Source organism: Sorex araneus, chromosome X (genome assembly GCF_027595985.1).
Source record: "Sorex araneus isolate mSorAra2 chromosome X, mSorAra2.pri, whole genome shotgun sequence".
Classification (NCBI taxonomy): domain Eukaryota; kingdom Metazoa; phylum Chordata; class Mammalia; order Eulipotyphla; family Soricidae; genus Sorex; species Sorex araneus.
The window spans coordinates 46,729,542-46,747,822 of record NC_073313.1 but is presented as its reverse complement, the minus strand read 5'-3'; the positions used below and the strand labels follow the sequence as shown (position 1 = coordinate 46,747,822).

General features: G+C 38.2%; 1 protein-coding gene and 1 pseudogene across 2 annotated transcripts; one reads left to right on the top strand and one right to left on the bottom strand.

The window, feature by feature from the left end:
* Positions 1-1,920: 1,920 nt before the first annotated feature.
* On the top strand, positions 1,921-16,900 carry FUNDC1 (FUN14 domain containing 1). 2 transcript variants are annotated; one of them, XM_004612901.3, is made up of 5 exons: positions 1,921-2,070; positions 2,836-2,992; positions 7,264-7,339; positions 12,776-12,904; positions 15,775-16,900. In XM_004612901.3, the coding sequence occupies exons 1-5, from the start codon at positions 2,043-2,045 to the stop codon at positions 15,850-15,852; spliced, it is 468 nt and encodes a 155-aa protein (XP_004612958.1). In that variant the 5' UTR covers positions 1,921-2,042; the 3' UTR covers positions 15,853-16,900. The 2 variants fall into 2 exon arrangements, with proteins under 2 accessions (XP_004612958.1, XP_054977545.1); XM_055121570.1 differs by lacking the exon at positions 1,921-2,070 and adding an exon at positions 2,119-2,256.
* On the bottom strand, positions 8,273-8,367 carry LOC129400288 (U2 spliceosomal RNA; annotated as a pseudogene).
* Positions 16,901-18,281: the final 1,381 nt, after the last annotated feature.

Below are 18,281 nucleotides of genomic sequence, written 5' to 3'. Positions count from 1 at the left end.
AGCTTGCCAGGCTCTTCCGTGTGGGATACTCTCAGTAGCTTGTAGGGCTCTCTGAGAGGGATGGAGGAACTAAACTTGGATCGCTGCATGCAAGGTAAACACCCTACCTGCTATGCTATTGTCTTCTAATTCTTTTTGGATATATTTTGGATATAAAGCTATAGTCTTCAACATCTTAAGGGCAAGTGGTCCCCATCCCCCTTTCTTCATAATTTCTCTATAATAATATTTTCTTAAGAATAAAGAAACTTGGGCAGGAGCAATAGTACAGCAGGTAGGGCGTTTGCCTTGCACGCCGCCAACCCGGGTTCGATTCCCAGCATCCCATATGGTCCCCTGAGCACCGCCAGGAGTGATTCCTGAGTATATGAGCCAGGAGTAACCCCTGTGCATTGCTGGGTGTGACCCAAAAACCAAAAAAAAAAAAAGAATAAAGTAACTTTATTCAGTAGTTCAAAGATGTTGCTAGGAGGATGTGAAAGTGCCATCTTCTGTGGCCAGCCATTTGCCATTTCTCCACTTGTTGCCATCTAAATCGGAATGGGTAGGCAATGGAAAGAAATTTATGAACTCAAATCTCTTTTACTGTTGGAAGAAATATTTCAGTAAAACATCTGTTTTGTTTTTTTAGGCCACACCAGGCAGTGCTCAGGGCTTAATCCTGGCTCTGTGCTCAGAAATCACTCCTGGAGTGTTCAGGGGACCATACGGGGTGGGGTGCCAAGGATAGAACCAGAGTGGGCCACATCAAGGCAAAAGCCCTACCTGCTGTGCTATCACTCCAGCCTCCCAGTAAGACATGTAAAGTAATTTTTCTTTACATGAAAATGGTACAGTGGATTTTCTGTAAGAAAAGTGGATTCTTTTCAGAAAGTAACAGTCCTTGAACATCAATATTTTTGTTTTACTATTTTACTATTTAATATTTATACAATAAATTATAATATTATAATTATAACATACAATATTATATATTTTAATATTTTAAATTTTTTTGGCGAGGACAGGCTTAGAAACTTTAGTGAAACAATTCTTGAATCTGAAGTACAAGGATTTCGAAAAAAAAGTGCGATTATTCTAGCCAACAATTTAAATAATAAAATCCATACCAGAATTTCTTTTCTGTTAAAACGAAGAGCTGCAAAAGCTGTTTTTAATTGTATTGTGAATTAGGGTGTGATGCAAATGCAAAACAAGCTTGGCTGCTTGTTTATGAGAATCTAAGTCAGCTGCTAAGTTAGCCTAAGTTAGTGATCATCCCGTTTTTTCATTGTGCAGAATCTTTGTGACTTCTAACTGAAAAACTATCTCACTCCTGAATCGGATTTCAAATTTTAAAAATGGACTAAAAAAAAATATGTTGTCTTGAATAACTTGGGTCATGGGCCCTCCTAGGCCTTTCTGTAACGCCACTCAGGTCCCTGCAAGGAAACGTCTGGTGACAGAGCAGACAAAAATGTTACAGTTCCTAAGAGCAACGAACTAGAAAAAAAATTCTCTCCGTTTGTGAAACCTTGCCTCTTCAGAAAAGTGTGGTTTAGGGCTGGGTTTCTCTTCCCTCTTTTTAAAGGCATTTTCCTCAACGGCTTGATTCTGCTACACTGTTCAGAGCGGTAAGCTGTTTTCGCTTCCCCTTGCCCCCTAAGCAAAAGCAAACAAAATGAAACAAAGCACACAAAACACAGCAAAAGAAAACAAAATAAACCAAAATTAAGCAAGCAAGATTATGCAAATTCGAGGGGGGGAGGTGAAAGGCAGAGTTGCAGAGAGTAACGAATTACAACTCCCATAAGCCCTCGCGGGACCGCTCACGGGCCTCCCTCCGCCCTCTCCTCCCACGCTCGGCCCCGCCCCTTTCCCCCGCCTCGCGCTTGCTCAGAAAGGCCCGAGCTGAGTGGGGGGGCGGAGCCAGAGCGTGGCGCCTGGAGAGGAGGAATAAAAGGATCATAGACTCCCAGCCCGGCCTAGAGCGGCTCTTAAGTGGCGGGGAGAGCCGGGCGGGCGGGCGGGGACCACCTTCAGAGCTGGCCGCTGGCGGTATCATGGCGACCCGGAACCCCCCTCCCCAAGGTGAGCGGTCGGGCCCCGAAGTAATTTCTGAGAACTGGCTCGCTGCTCTCGACCTTGGTCCCGGCGGGCCTTCCCCAGGCCGAGGCTCCCAGTGTTCTTTTTCTTCTTCTTTTCTTTTCTTTTTGTTTTTTGAGGCAGCGCTTATGAATATCTCCTTCCGACCTAGACTCCCCCCTTTGGCGGAAGGTGGGCGCCGAGTGACCCCCACCCCCACAGCCCCACCTCCCGCCTTCACCTCCATCTTCAAATGTGCTGCTTGTTTCTTAGAATTTTAAGAGGAAAAAAAAAAAAACAATGGCTTGACTTGGAAGTGATTTCTTCTTGCCAGGCCCCGACCCGATTCTGTTCAGTGGGAGACCCTCGTTCTCCCCCTGGTGAACGTGGACCCTACCGCTTAGACAGTTGGCGGTGGGGGTGGGGCGCTGGGGGAGGGGGCACCTCTCCCGACTAGGAAAGTAACGTGACCCTGAGCTGGGGATGTGGGCAGTGGCCCTTGCGTGGCGTTGTGAGTCCCCTGGGCCTGGCTGCACCCTCCCAGCCGGACCCCGTGTGCCTCTGGGGAAGGAAATGCCCTTTGCTGTCCAGGCCCTGGCCGCAGGGACTGCTTTGAACAAAGTGATGGTTCCATGTGACCACTTCGAGCTTGTAGGCCCCAAAGTTGTGCTGAGTTGTAGCAGACCTGGGGGGGGGGGAAATCTGCATAAGACATTTCCTAGTTTGTGTTGACTCTAAATTTTTCTTTTCTTTTCTTTTTATATTTTGAAGAATATGAAAGTGATGATGAATCTTACGAAGTGTTGGATTTAACTGAGTATGCAAGAAGACATCACTGGTGGAATCGAGTGTTTGGTCACAGTTCCGGACCTATGGTAGAAAAATACTCTGTAGCCACCCAGATTGTAATGGGTGGAGTGACTGGCTGGTGAGACCATCTTTTTCCTCTAATTTCATTGGGATCCTAACTGCTGCTCTTTCGTACGTGGGTCAGTGGTGTGCACACTTAGTGTGTGCTGTTAAACCCAGGAGCGCTGACCCTGGAGGCGTTTCCTCTCTGATTGGTGTGATGGAGACTCAGACTGGGGAGAGAGGGCACCAGAACCCCGCCCCAGGGCCTACCTCTGTTATTAGTGTTGAGAGTCTTTCTTTGTCTATTGCCCCTTTTTCAGTGGGTCTGACTCAGTGATAGTGGGGAAAGAGGGAAAAAGATGTAAGAAGTATTTATGCCCAAAGAATTTTCACTTGTTCTTTGCTGAGAATTGGAAAATCCTGTGAGAACTCCCATTGTGGGCAAATGCAACTGTCTAGAATTGCCAGTCGTATAGAGGGAGTAGCTTAAAATTCTTAGTGAATTAATGATTCAGATGATTCATTAATTTTGTAGACCAGTTTAGATGAGCGTTTCTCAACCCTTTTTCCACCTTGGTCTCCTTCTGACCTTGTTCTCTTCCTGTGGTCCACAAGGATTATCCTGGGGGCTCTATTATCCCCATTGTCCAGAAATTCTGGTTTAGATGATAATATTTAGGATAAGACTTGTAGAATTCGATTCTTTATTGGAATTAACTGATTGCCCTGTAAAATCGTATTTGTGATTAATAAATATTAACCTAACTAACCAGTTAACTCTTTAGGCCACATGATTACATAATTGCTACTGGGAATCTAATTACATTATTAACTAGGTCAGAAACAGATTTGACCTTTTTTTGAAATGTTCACGTCTACAGAATTTTTGAAGTTAGGAGGATGCTTACCTTGTGAATAATTTTTTTCTTAGACTGCAAGTTAAATCCATCTTAATTGAAATACAATTTTTAACTTAAGCATGACGGTTTTTGATAATATACTTGGAAAAATGGCAAGCTCTTCTGTGCTTTTTTGTAAATACCATTTTATGGTAGAGGCACTCATGAAAATTCTGTGATGAGGAAGTGTATTGATTCATAATGTACATTTATTAATACTGCTTATGATAATAGTCTGCAATTAAAAGATGCTTAGTCAGGGCCTGGTTTGTCACATAATTTCTGTAAGCTGCTTATTCCTTGATCCCAGTAAGGGACCTAACCCCAGGGTTAGGTCCTCTGCTTTAGTAAACTCACAGTTTGGTATCATATAGATGATTGTGTTATTAAGGCCCCATCTTAGAAGATATTAAAAATAATTCAGGGGCTGGAGTGATAGTTCAGCGGGTACAGCGTTTGCCCTGCACTCAGCCAACCCGGGTTCGATTCCCAGCATCCCATACGGTCCCCCAGCACCTCCAGGAGTGATTCCTGAGTGCAGAGCCAGGAATAACCCCTGAGCATTGTCAGGTGTGACCCAAAAAGGAAAAAAAAATTGAGGGTGCTGGTGCGATACCATAGGAATTAAGGAAGTTTTCTTAGACACAGCCAATTGCAGTTTGCTTTCCCATAAGGAAACATAAGGGAGAAACCCCTTATGTTCCTCCCAGCACCTGAGAAATGATCCTTGAGCGCTGCTAGGTATGACAAATCCCCCTCCTGCCAAAAAGTCTTTAAACTTAAAAAAATACGAGGAAGTGAGAAATAGAAGTATCAGATCACTTTTTAGGCCAAACTTGGGGAGAAGCTCCATAAACTTACAGGAAGTTTTGGAAGATCTAATGCCATCAAGGAGTGAGCAGGTTCATTTTAGTGATTTTATGCCACCAAGCAAAGGTTGAAACATGTTTGTGGAGCATACTTCTTGGAATATTGCTGAGACCTGCCTGCTGCTTACCTCTTCCACTGCCATTCTTAAGGCCTTGGGGCTAGCTTTTCTGCTCAGGTTCATAGTCTTCAGGTATGTGTGGATCTTAGCCAAGTGTTGGTCCAGGAGCTATGTAATATGATTCTGGTATTACATTAGTTATTTATTGCAAAGATTTTAAGATTTAATGCATGAATTTCTGAAAATTTCTTATGGTAGAAAACTGATCTTATATGTTAAGGATAGCTGGCTGACAGCAGTTAAGATCGATTCATGACATGTATGGGAGACTGAGGAAGTTATATTTATCTGTAGGTAGCTGTAGGATTTAAGTTTTTTGTAAAAAACTAAAACTAGCATCGGGATTAGTGATTACCAGGAGAAATTGTGGAGATATGAAGATTTCTTCAAGGGTTCTTACAGTGGCCTGGAAGTAAGGTAATGGTACTCTTGTTTTGTTTTGTTTTCTTTTTTTGTGTGTGTGTGCCAATGTGGTGATACTCAGTTATTCCTGGCTCTGCATTCAGAAATTACTCCTGGTGATTTTTGGGGACCATATGGTGTGCTGGGGATTGAACCCAGGTTGTCCAGGTGCAAGGATAATGCCCTACTTGCTAGACTATTGATATAGTGTAATGATAATGATAATAATAATAGTAATAATAATGATAGTGATATTCTTGAGAGTGGAAAGAGCAAGTCACATTGTTTTATTTTTCTTTTGTTGTTCTTGTTGTTTTGTTTTTGGGGGGGCACATCTTGTGATGCTCAGGGCTTAATCCTGGCTCTGCACTCAGGGATCACTCTTAGTGGGCTCCGGGTATGATATGAAGTGACGGGGATCAAACCCAGGTTCGTTGTGTGCAAGGCAAGTGCCCTTCCTGCTGCAGACCCCCATGTCACATATTGTTTTGAACATGTATATATAGAACTTACAGTCAGATGGACCCAGAGGCATTGAAGAGAGTCTGATATGCACATGAGGTTGCAAGCCTGGGAGATGGTGAAATTGGAAACTTACAGATTGGAACCTTAGCAGTAGTTGTTTTGGTTCAAAAGATTATGTTTGCTTTGGCTGTTTGGTTGTGATTCTAGGGATTGAAGAAGCCCGTCATATCATTGGAAATGTGATTTTTTTTTACATTTATGAAAGTGAATTAATTTCCTAGGACTATGTTAACAAAGTGGAAGATTGCTTTAAACAAGAGAAATTAATTTCTTTGTAGGCCTGGAGGCTAGTAGTCTGGAAGGGGTCAGTAGAGTTGATTCCTTCTTGAAGGCCCAGGGAGAACCTATTTCATGCTTGTCTTCTAACTTCTGGTAGTTCCCAGCACTCCCTGGTATTCCTTAAGATCTATCATTCCAATCTCTGCTTCTGTCATTTCATGGCCATCTTCCTTCCGTCTCTGTGCCTGTATGAAATATTGGATTAAGTTGTACTGGATTTAGCATCCAGTACTAACTCTAGCATAGTGTCATTTTACTTAAATGCATTCTGCAAAATTCCAAGGTCACATTCTGAGATTCCAGAAAGAGTATAAATTTGGGGTGGGGGTTGACACTACTCAAGCCAATACAAAAAGCTAGGATTCTTTTGCACTTGGAATTTCTGCAAGGATCTGGAAAACTGAAGTGAATATGAGCTCATCAAATGAGAGACTTAATCATAATAGAGATATGTATGGACATTCTTACAGGATCGATGAGACAAAGCAAGTTGAAAATGAGGTATGGGTAAGGAAGTTGTGAGAAATATGTACTAAAGTTCAATCCTGAACGTGGAACCTCCAGCTAGACCTTAAGGTGCAGAAAAACTTTAAATTGGCAAGAGCTGGGTAGGAACCCCTAGATCCAGAGAGATGAGTAGATTGGGTAGCATTCATGACCTATTTGGAGAGTGAATTAGAGTAGAAGGTTTGGGTAGAGTAGGATTTGAACATATGTATAGAACATCTTTTATTTATTTATTTATTTTTGGGGTCACACCCGGCATTACACAGGGGTTACTCCTGGCTCCTGCACTCAGGAATTACTCCTGGCGGTGCTCCGGGGACCATATGGGATGCTGGGAATTGAACCCCGGTCGGCTGCGTGCAAGGCAAATGCCCTACCCACTGTGCTACAGCCCCTTTATGGAACGTCTTGAGTGTATTAAAACATTTTTATTAATGGAAATTTCAGCTTATACAAATGTGGAAGAGAGAAATTAACTCTTGAGTTCAATATTGTTGGTTTTTATTTTCCCTGCATTCTATGAATTCCCCTCTTCTCCGTCCCTTGAAGCACTTCTTGGAAATTTAAGTTGGGCAGTTTTGACTAGCTTGTAACTAGAGGGAAACATTGAGGGTTTTGGGGTAGGCCATGTACGTGATCCAAGCAATGAGAAGATAATAAGGTTTAATAAGGAAAGCAGTGAAGAGGGAGAGAGTTTATTAGCTCCTCATTGATTGTTCTTATCTTCTGTCATTTCTTTCATTAAAGGTGTGCAGGATTTTTGTTCCAGAAAGTTGGAAAACTTGCAGCAACTGCTGTAGGTGGTGGCTTTCTTCTCCTTCAGGTATGTCAGAACTTTAGGCCTTGGGAACTAAGAAAATTAAGTTTAGGTAGTTCATTTATATTTTAATAGAAGATGGAATTTTTCTTTGGGCATCAATTTATGGAAAAATTTAAATAAATTCTGAAAACTGGCAGCTGCCATGAAAGAACAATTTGAGTACTTCTAAATTCTTTAAGCATAGTTTGGTCCCAGCTATTAAAAAGACAGCTATTAACAACTATTAAAATTCAAGTTTCCTCATTTTTAATTGCTCAAGTTTTCCTTGAAACAAATAACAAAATAAAACGTTCATCAATAAAGTAGTCTACTAATCCTGACCATTTTAAACATAATGAAAGTTTATACAAACAGTAGATGAAATTAAAAAGGTCTCTTTCCTTTGCCTGTTTTAGTAGCCAATGCAAGTTTTATTTCTCAAGGAAACTACTATTAGCATTTTCTAACTTTTTTTTAACAACTAGGGAGTCATAGTAATATAGAAAGTGGAAAATTGGGTGTAAAAACGATCCATAATCTTATTTCAAAGGGAGGTGAATTTGAAATTATAGTTTTCTTCATATTCCTATACATAGAAGGTTTTAAAATGTTCTGCTGTTGGAGGATATTTTTCAGGGTATTATCTGGCATTCATGCCAGTTTGTCATATATTTTTCCAAGAATATCATCCCTTGAAGATCAAATATAGTAAATCCCAAAATTGACAATTTCTGAGAATGAATGTTAGCAACATTTTTAAAGATACAGAGAACTGTTAGTTATACCAGAATTTTAAAAATGATTGACAGCGGCAGCAACCAAAATCTGACTTCATCTAAGCCATTGATCAGTCATTACATAAAATATAAAGGGACTGAATTTATATGCATTTAATACAGATTTTGAGTGTTTACTAGATAGTTTTCATGCAAATGTTTATTTTCTTCTGGATATTTTTAGGAGTAATTTCTTATTGTAAGAGATAAAAAATAAACTGATACTGATAAGAACAGATACTACACTTGATCTTAGCCAAAAGGCCAAGAAGTGATGGACTGGAGCGATAGCACAGCAGGTAGGGTGTTTGCCTTGCACACGGTCGACCCGGGTTCGATTCCTATGTCTCTCTCGGAGAACCTGGCAAGCTACCGAGAATATCCCGCCCACAGGGCAGAGCCTGGCAAGCCTACCCTGGTATATTTGATATTCCAAAAACAGTAACAACAAGTCTCACAATGGAGATGTTACTGGTGCCCGCTCAAGCAAATTGATGCACAACGGGACTACAGTGCTACAGAGATAAAAATAAAGGTTAATAATAAAGGTTAATAGCAGTTCAGTCTTTTGGGTAAATATGTCAGTTGTATAGAAGAGGATTTTATTTATTTAGATTTTGACTTGGTTTATCAGGAATGTATTCCATAACTATTTGAAAACTCATTTGTCATTTCTCTTTAGTACAAAGGGTACTTAGGCAGTTTCCTAAATTGTTAGACATTTCAATCTACTATATATGTCAGTTCTTTAGAAGTCCATTTTTGTCCATTCAAATCCACATTTTGCCATTTCCACCTACTTCTTAATGCTTAGCCCACATCATTTTTTTTTTCTTTTTGGGTCACACCTGGCGATGCACAGCGGCTACTCATGGCTATGCACTCAGGAATTACTCCTGGCAGTGCTCGAGGGACAATATGTGATTCTGGGAATCGAACCTGGGTCAGTCGCATGCAAGGCAAACGCCCTACCCGCTGTACAGTGGCTCCTGCCCCTATCCCACATATTTTTTAAATTTCTAAGCAGAAAACAAAAGACATGTCTGTATTAAAGGGATTTCCCTCACATACATGGCTTGCCTTGAAAACTCAGTATAAAGAAACCAAAAGAAAAAATAGAAATAACAAATGGCCTTTTGGCTAATGAGATGTACGTCTGTATTTTTATAAGCTAAATATTACTTAGAATTTAAAAATATTTTAGTTACTCAATATTAAGTTTTTTTAGTATATATTTATCATACTGTAAAATTGTAGAATTTATCATATTATAAAATAGTGGCATATATGTTTTAAAATATTTCATTGTGGGGGCACACCTGGCTGTGCTCAGGGCTTATTCCTGGCTCTGTCCTCAGGGGTCATTCCTGGTGGTGCTTGGAGGACCATATGGGATACTAGGGATTGAACCGAGGTCAGCCATATGCATGGCAAAAATCCTGCCAACTGTACAATCTCTGGGTATTGTCATTTCTTAATTGTGTTAGATCATCCCCAGGGTTCACTCTATCTCTGTGCATAAATTTATGTCTTTACAAAATCTGGGAATGCTATGATCAATATTTTTTTAAATATTTGTTCCTTCCTGTTATTCCTTCTGAACATTGTTGTAGCTACATACATGTTAGGCTTTTTGATATGTATTAAGGTTGTGTTCATGTATTTGTCAATCTTTTGTTTTCAAATCATATGAATTCTAGTAATCTAGCTTCAGATAGTACTCTTTCCTCTACCATCAAGCTAATTCAGTAATTTATTTCAACTCTTATATTTTATAATTGTAGAATGTCTATTTGCTTTTTTTATTTTCATTATCTCTAATAAGATTTTTTTTTATTAATTACAAGTACAGTTTTCTTTATCTCATTGAGCATTCTCAAAAGTTACACTGTTTTATTAAAGTCTTGATAATTTCAATATCAGTGTCCTCTCAGGGTCATTGTCTGTTGATTTGCTTTTGAAATTAGGCCACATTCTCCTGTTTCAAATTTTGTTCTGGTCGAACAGAATGTTATGTTTTGGAAACGGGGATTTTGTTCCATTCCTCTGAATACCTTGATTTTAATAAGTAGTTAATTTGGTTAGACTCAAATTACAAGCTAAGTTTCACTTGTAGGCAGCTGCTCAGCCCTCAATTCATTGATTTTAGCCTTAGATGGAGGTTGCTTAATTCTGCTCCATGCATATGAACAAACTCAAGCTCAGTGTTCTTGGGTTGAGATCACACTTTGGAGCTCCCCTTATCTGACACTCTGACACTCTCCTTTGTTGCAGTTATTGTCCTGGGCTTTGTCCTTTGGTTCAGGACAGAAAGATTGCATGCATTCTTTTGAAGCATAGCCATTCTGCTTTACACCTCAGGATAAAGTGAGGAAATTAGGCAACTCATTTTCTTTCTTAAGTTTCAGCAACTCTTCAAAATCTGTTTGCTTTTTTTGAGTCTGGGACCCTTGCATTTATTTATTTTTAAAATTTTTTTTTTATTGAATCATCATGTGGAAAGTTACAGAGCTTTCAGGCTTAGTCTTAGTTATACAATGCTCAACACCCATCCCTTCACCAGTGCACATATTCCACCACCAGGAGCCCCAGTATATCTCCCCCCCAAACCCCCCCGCCAGCCTGTGTAGCTGATAGATTTCACTTTACTTTGATTACATTCAATATTTCAACAAAAAACTCACTATTATTGTTTGGAGTTTCCCCCCAAAGTGGGACCCTTATATTTAAACTGGGGTTTGTGCGTCTGGAGCAATAGCACAGCAGGTAGGGCATTTGCCTTGCACGTGGCTGACCCGGGTTTGATTCCCAGCCTCTCACATGGTCCCCTGAGCACCATCAGGCATAATTCCTGAGTGCAGAGCCAGTAGTAAACCCTGAGCATCGCTGCCTATGACCTAAAATGCAAAAATAAAATAAAATAAAATAAAATAGAATAAAATAAAATAATAAAATAGGGTTTGTGTTGCTGTCTACCATAGGTCCCTAATGTTCATCATCACATACATGTCTGTGACCCAAATTACTGAGTCAAATATATCAGGAAAATCATTCACTCACTATCTGATCATTTTGTTTTGCTGAGACCAGTGTTTAAAATAATAGTATAAGTGCCAATAATTCTTTCTGTTAGAGTCAGTCACAGTGACTCCAACAGAAACCTAAGATTCTCAGATAGGAGCAGATAGTTTTATTATTTGAAGTAGATTATGTGTGGTTCATAGTGTGGCATTTAAAGATTACAAAGGCTTGATTAGTGATTTATAATCACATAAATGTTCTGGTTGTTTACTACTCATGTAATTCTTTATATTTTTATCTCATTATTTAGAGACTTAATAGTGTACTATCATATGCCCTATGTTCCTGTTCAGATTTTGTATGGTCTCAGTAGTACTGTTTGAACTTTTTCTTATGGCTAATTGATATTTTGCTATGATTTTTTTTTTTTTTTTTTACTTTTTGGGGCCATACCCGGGAGTGCTCAGTGCTTACTCCTGACTCTGCACTCAGGATGACTCCTTCTGGAAGGCTCTGGGGACCATATTGGGTGCCAGGAATAGAACCAAGGGTCAGCTGCATGCAAGGAAGCTCCTTATCCTGTGTAATGTCTCCCTGCCCCCAGCTATGATTTTTATTAAGATTAATATCATGAAACTTGTATCATTTCAAATGTAGTTACCAGAAAGTATTCTGAAGAGTTGGGGTTATGGAGGAAGCATTAAAAGGTTACTTTAGATTTCTTTAGTTACTTGAGAACTGATTGGCTTCTGAGTCCATATAATTAAGCATATATTTAGTTGAAAAGCACTTTTTATTAGCTATATAATTTGGATAATTGTTGGTGTACAACATCTCACAATCTCAGGCCTAGCTAAGCTTGGATATAAAAATCGTTTTTCTGTTACTATTACTGTAACTGACTATGTTTCCCTTTATGTAACTGACTTTGATACTGTTTCTGTTGACTAAGTTAATTTGCATATTCTGCCTATGTGGCTGAATATCATTGGTTAGAACATTAAACTAGTTAACTAAAAGGGGCTGAACAGGCTGCTCTGGATCACAACACCAGAGATAGTTTGTGATCCTCCGAAAATTATTTCTTTCGTGTGCATATCTCAATGCCTCAGACTGCCTAACCAAACCTTGCTACAGCAGATAATAGCCATAACTTTTTAGCTAATTCCTTATTTCAGAAGTTAATACCATTATTGTATGTTTTAATGCAATTTTTAAAATATTTTCTCATCATGTACTTTTTTTTTTTTGCTTTTTGGGTCACACCCAGCGATGCTCAGGGGTTACTCCTGGTGGTGCTTGGGGGACCATATGGGATGCCGAGGATCGAACCCGGGTCAGCCGCGTGCAAGGCAAACGCCCTACCCGCTGTGCTATCGCTCCGGCCCCTCATGTACTATATTTACATATGTTCCTCACATCTAAGTAATTATTTTATATGAATGGCTGTTTGCCCAGGTCTTGAGGAAAGCTCTGTGAGGGTGTTACCTATGTTTCTCTTGTTCTTAGCAATAGCTTGGGGGCCTAAAGTAGTGCATGGCACAGAACATATTAAATAACTGGTGATTGTGTATCTATAAGCTTCAGAGATATCTTTATATAAATGAATAGTATTAACAATCAAGTTGGTTTAGAAGTAAACATTTCTATTACATTTTTGCAGATCGCCAGTCATAGTGGCTATGTTCAGGTTGACTGGAAAAGAGTTGAAAAAGATGTAAACAAAGCAAAGCGACAGATAAAGAAACGAGCAAATAAAGCAGCACCTGAAATCAACAATATAATTGAAGAAGTAAGACAATGTACATTTTAGACTACCCTCCTCCCCTTTTTTAAATGGGTCTTGTTTAGCTAAAATATGTACTTCATGGATTAGCTTCTTTTTGAAAAAATTGATGTTTTTGGTCATGCATAGAGTGTTAAGAAAAATTTGGGCACAAGTCACCATTTAAATCGGTCTTTAAAATTTCTTATTTAAAAATTTAAAGATTATTGTTTTAGTTAAGGTACTATGTTTATAGTAGTGCTAACTTTTTATGGTCTTGATGTACAATTACTGCATCTCACCACCACATAAAGTGCCTAATACTTTTCTACCACTGTCCTTAATGTTACTTCTAGTTTACTGCCTCATTACCCCCAGACCTTTCTGTACTTGGTAATCACAGTTTCCTAATCCAAGGCCTAGGATTTGTCATTGTTTAAAGTACTGTCTGATTTCTTGTATTGTTTTTCTATAAACCACAGGTGAGGAAAGTTATAAGCATAATAGTTATATATATGTTTTGGGGAGGGAGATATTCTCTCCCCCCCTTCCCCCCCAACTTGTTAACATGGTTTGCTCTATCTCCAGCCTTCTCTGATTTTCATGTAAAAGTTGATGGATTGCAGTTGTAACTCAATGGTAAAGGTTGTGCCTTGCATGTATGAGGCCCTGCCTGGTTTGATTCCTGGCACTGCAAAAAACGGGAGGGGGGAGCGAGGGGAGGGCTGATAACATTCCTTCAGAAAGATTTCTTTTTTACAAGTGTGTAGACATGGATGTAGTAACCCAATTTTTTCCCTTAGATACAATAGTTTGAAATGTGTGTATTTTATTTAAAAATAGCATATTTGTGTTGTTAATCTCAGTTTATATCTGTATATTTTCTTATAGGTAATTTATTAATGTTTCTTTGTTCTGTACTTACCCTGTTTTATTTTAGCAATGTTAACTCATTTAAACATTTAGAAGACAAATATAGTGGATAGATTACATATGTGTATGTATATACATATATATTCTTACCTATTTATCTCATGGTTCATAGTTTGAAACATTTGCTTGTTTTTTTTTTGTTTTGTTTGGGAACCATACCTAGCAATGCTCAGGGTTTACTCCTGGCAGTGCTCAGGGGAACTTAATGGGATGCTGGGGATCAAACCTAGGTCAGTGACATGCAAGGCAAACACCCAACCAGTACTATTGCTCTATCAGCTAAAACATTTGCTTTTTTTAAAAAAAGTGTATTGTAGTTAGGCAAAATTATTGTAATAGTGTTAAAGTATATGCTATTGATGTACAAAATTTCTGTGCCCCACCATCACCACCAAAGTGCCCAATACCTTTTACCAGTTTTACTTAAGTGTTTTGAGACTTTTTTTTTATCTTTTTGGGTCATACCCAGTGATGCTCAGGGGTTACTCCTGGCTCTGCGCTCAGGAAACTCCTGACGGTGTTTGGGGGACCATATGGGATGCCAGGGATCGAACCCGGGTCAGCTGCATGCATGGCAAACTCCCTACCCTCTGTACTATCGCTCTGGCCTCCTATGTTTGAGATTTTTACTTTACTGTTAGTCTTGTGTTTCAGATTTATACTTTATATTGCTAAACTGCTTAAGACATCACGACTTTTTACTTTGAGCACATGTCACCATTAAAATACAGATATTTTCCTATACAGTTCTAATTACCCTCAAAGTCCTCCCCAATTGAACTTGGTTTAATATTTAATGCAAAATATTTTTTCATAGAATATCTTTTATGCCTGTCTCCAATCAAGAATTCTGTATTGCATTTGATTGTCATGTCTCTGAAACCTCCTTAAACCTTAAACATTCTCCTTGCGTCTGTTCCAAGCCTCACCTCATATTTCATGACACTGACATATTTTAATTATTGAGGCAGAGTATTCTAGAGTCTGGCTTTAATTGCTGCTTCATGATTGTGTTCAGGTTAAACGTTTTATCGAGCTGATATTTTAAAAGTTTTTTGTTACTATTTTTTGCTTTTTAGGCTGGACTTGGGAGTGTTTGTTCAGCAGTGAACACTTCTGGCCACCCACCTGTGAAACATGTGCAGTAGCACTTTGAGCTGTCTCCCTAGCACACAGTGATGTATTTTTGATCATGGACACTTTTTCTTATGGTCATTAAAGACTAAGGCTAAGCATAAATACCATTGTACCTGCTGTGGTAATCTATTAAATAGTTGGGTGCTAATAACTTGTTTAATGTACCATTTATGCCTAGTAGCCTTGTTTTTTTATTCTTTATATTTTTGTGGAGGTGGAGATTGAATTTAGGATCTCTACTACTGACCCACTTCCCACCATAGATATGCTTCTTTTTACCTGTGATATTATTGCTATCCAGAAACCTCTTACCTCCCATAGCCAAGGAGTTTAAGTTTGTAATGGATAGCTTGGTGTCATGTGCTGCTTGGCACCATCAATAGTAGGTGCAGAAGAATTTTTGCTGAATATTTATTGAACTGAGGAAAACAGCTAGAATTCTTAGGTTTAATAATCTGGATTTAATAATCAAGACTGAATTTAAAGAAATTTTTCCTTATAGCAGTAAAATGCATATAACAAAGTTTACTATTTTGACTGTTTTTAGGAGCATGATTAAATTATGTTCAATGTAATCTCACTGTGTGCAACCTTAGCCATTGTCCATTTTCACAAGCAGAAACTAACCGTTAAGCAGTAATTCCCTCTATTAACCCCTTAGACCAGCCCTTCTAAACCTCTGTTATCTTGTCTTTGACTGTTGATGACTTTGACTGTTCACATAATTGGAATCATAGAACATTTATTGCTTATTTAACATAGTGCATTACTTTCAAGATTTGTCCATGTTACTGCGTAATTATGATCTTGTTTAAACTTTGTTTCAGGCAACAGAATTTATCAAACAGAACATCGTGATATCCAGTGGATTTGTGGGAGGCTTTTTGTTAGGCCTTGCATCTTAAGGACATGAATGTGCTATCACAGTGAAATCACTGTGAGAAGAGAAATGGTGGTGACAAAGGGTCTCAACATTGTGTGCTGCCACGTTCTGCAGGGAGATGAGAAACACCTAGTTGGACAGTATCAAGCTCACAACGTAGCATTTTGCCGTTAGAAGCTTGGCAAACAAACTATAGTATCTGCTATAAAACAATCTGTATGGTTTGTGTACAGTAGTAGTCCTGGGCAAAACATGACTTTTGTTATTTTTTTAAAATATGCATTTGTTTAGAAATTAGCCCAGAAAATATCATCATTGAATAGATATGGGGAGAAAAAAAAATCGCTTGGATATATTCCCCGGTGATATATTCTTGTTTCATTTAAGTAAGATTTTTTCATTGTGCTTTATAGTATATTGGCAATATTTAAAGATTGTGTTATAGCTTTAGCATTAGGGCTGACCTTTTTTAAAGTTCCTTAAACATTATGAATGCCCTTTTGTGGAAGAATTTAGAAATAATAGAATCATTATCAGAATTTAAGCTGTCTTTTCTTGCAACTCTTTGCTTATATAATAACTGTACTGAACAATATCAAAGAAGACTCATTTGATTTTTTTAATGTAAAATTATAAAAGTATTTAACCTGTTCCTGGGTTTGATACCCAACACTGCTAAAGAAAAAAAAGTATATAAGCTATTTTTTTTTTATCAATTTATTTATCCATGTAGGTTGGACAAAGGTAATTATTTTGAAGGTTCATATTGTTAGGTCACTGACTCATTTTGTTAACTGAATGAACTTTCTTTCTTCCTAAAGTCCTAGTTATTATGTTGACCCCTTTTCAGAAAGATAATGCCATGTGAAGTACTTAGTATATTGCAATTTTTAAAAACTTGAACAATGATTTTCAGCATAATTATGAAATTGTAACTTAAAGAGAATTGTCTTCTTGATGTAATCTGTGGATTGCAACCCTGTATTGGGCCACAGAACTGAATGTGTATGGGGGTTCATAAAAATCTTAAAATTTGTTTTAAAATAAATTTATGATTTATTATCAGTAAATGTTTGCTTTGTATATTTCTTACCTGTATACTTGGGGCCACATAAAAGTTTCTTGGACGAAAAAGGCTCAATGTGAGTGAAGAAAGTTTTAAGAAGCCTCCTATTGATCTGTGTGTGTTGGAATGATGGATGGTTTAATAGCCTTGGGTGGACTCTTTCTGTTTGCTTAAAGAGGGTAGATACTGGGGCGGGGGTATGCTGAGTGATTTTTTTTTTATTTTTCTAAAAAGGGAATAATGCCAAATGTGTTTGATTTGGGCAAACTGATCTTTTCTGAGATATAGGTGCTTGACATTTGGGTTTTGGGTGGCATGATGTTGATTAAGCACTAAACCAGTCAACTTAGAGATGGCATCACAGTCCCTTGGAGGGACCTTTGTCCTCTAAAGTTTTCTATGTTCTTTTTATTCAGAGTTTTAGTTTCAAATTAGGAAAAACAGCAGAATGACACATTAAAAATGTCAGAATGAAAAGACTTTGGTTATTTAGTCAATCTTCTTTTGCTAGGAAGTTCTCGTAGTGTAGGAAGTTCTGTGGTATTGAAAACATGGAGCAAATTATATTTTCAAGATTGGTTACAGTTTGTGCTTTCATTATCAGGGATGCTTTAAAATTGAATATGGGGTTGATCTTCCTTTTTTTTTCTTTACTTTTTAAATACAAAGCAAAACTCAGACTTACTTGGTATGAAGTGATTTTGCTTATAATTATTGTTGTTTTTGAGCATTTCTGCCTTGTCCAAACTTTATTGTTTAGTAGCTTAAAGGTAAAAGTATTTTACATTAGGTAGAACCTTGGCTGAGTTACTGTGTCCTATGCTGTGAAGATTTCATCTGCTAGTCAGGCAAGCTACCGTGGGGAGCTCCAGTACCTAACTCACTTCATTTTATATATGTATATTATATATATAATAGATATAGATAATATAGTTAAATATAACATATATTGTATAATATATTATCTATGTATATAGATTATATATAGTCTATTCTAGGTATAAAATACTAGGAAAGTGGTGGCAAAAAACTGCTCTCTAATAGACTAAAGCATTTATATATGAGAAGTTATGTAATAATATAGGAGACCCTGGTACCTGATTTAATGGCAAAAGAGGAATAAGGTTAACTACTTTTCAAATCTCAGCATGAATGATAACTGAAAAAGATATAAATTAATTTTAACTTTCCTAATGGCAAAAGAGGAGTAAGGCTAACTAATTTCCAAATCTAAAGCATGAATGAAGACTGAAAAAGATACCACTTAATTTTTACTTCCTCCCTCCCTCCCTCCCTTCTTCACACCCTTCCACCTTCCCTCCCTTCCTCTCTCTCTCTCTTTCTCTCTCTCTCTCTCTCTCTCTCTCTGTCTCTCCCTCCTGCTC

What these genes read in the sequence shown, in the direction of transcription:
- FUNDC1 (XM_055121570.1), top strand. Translation starts at nt 2,214, where the DNA reads ATGAATATCTCCTTCCGACCTAGACTCCCCCCTTTGGCGGAAG. An exon ending in GTGGCTTTCTTCTCCTTCAG is followed by an intron (nt 7,340 to 12,775) that starts GTATGTCAGAAC and finishes ACATTTTTGCAG; the next exon opens with ATCGCCAGTCATAGTGGCTA. An exon ending in TCAACAATATAATTGAAGAA is followed by an intron (nt 12,905 to 15,774) that starts GTAAGACAATGT and finishes ACTTTGTTTCAG; the next exon opens with GCAACAGAATTTATCAAACA.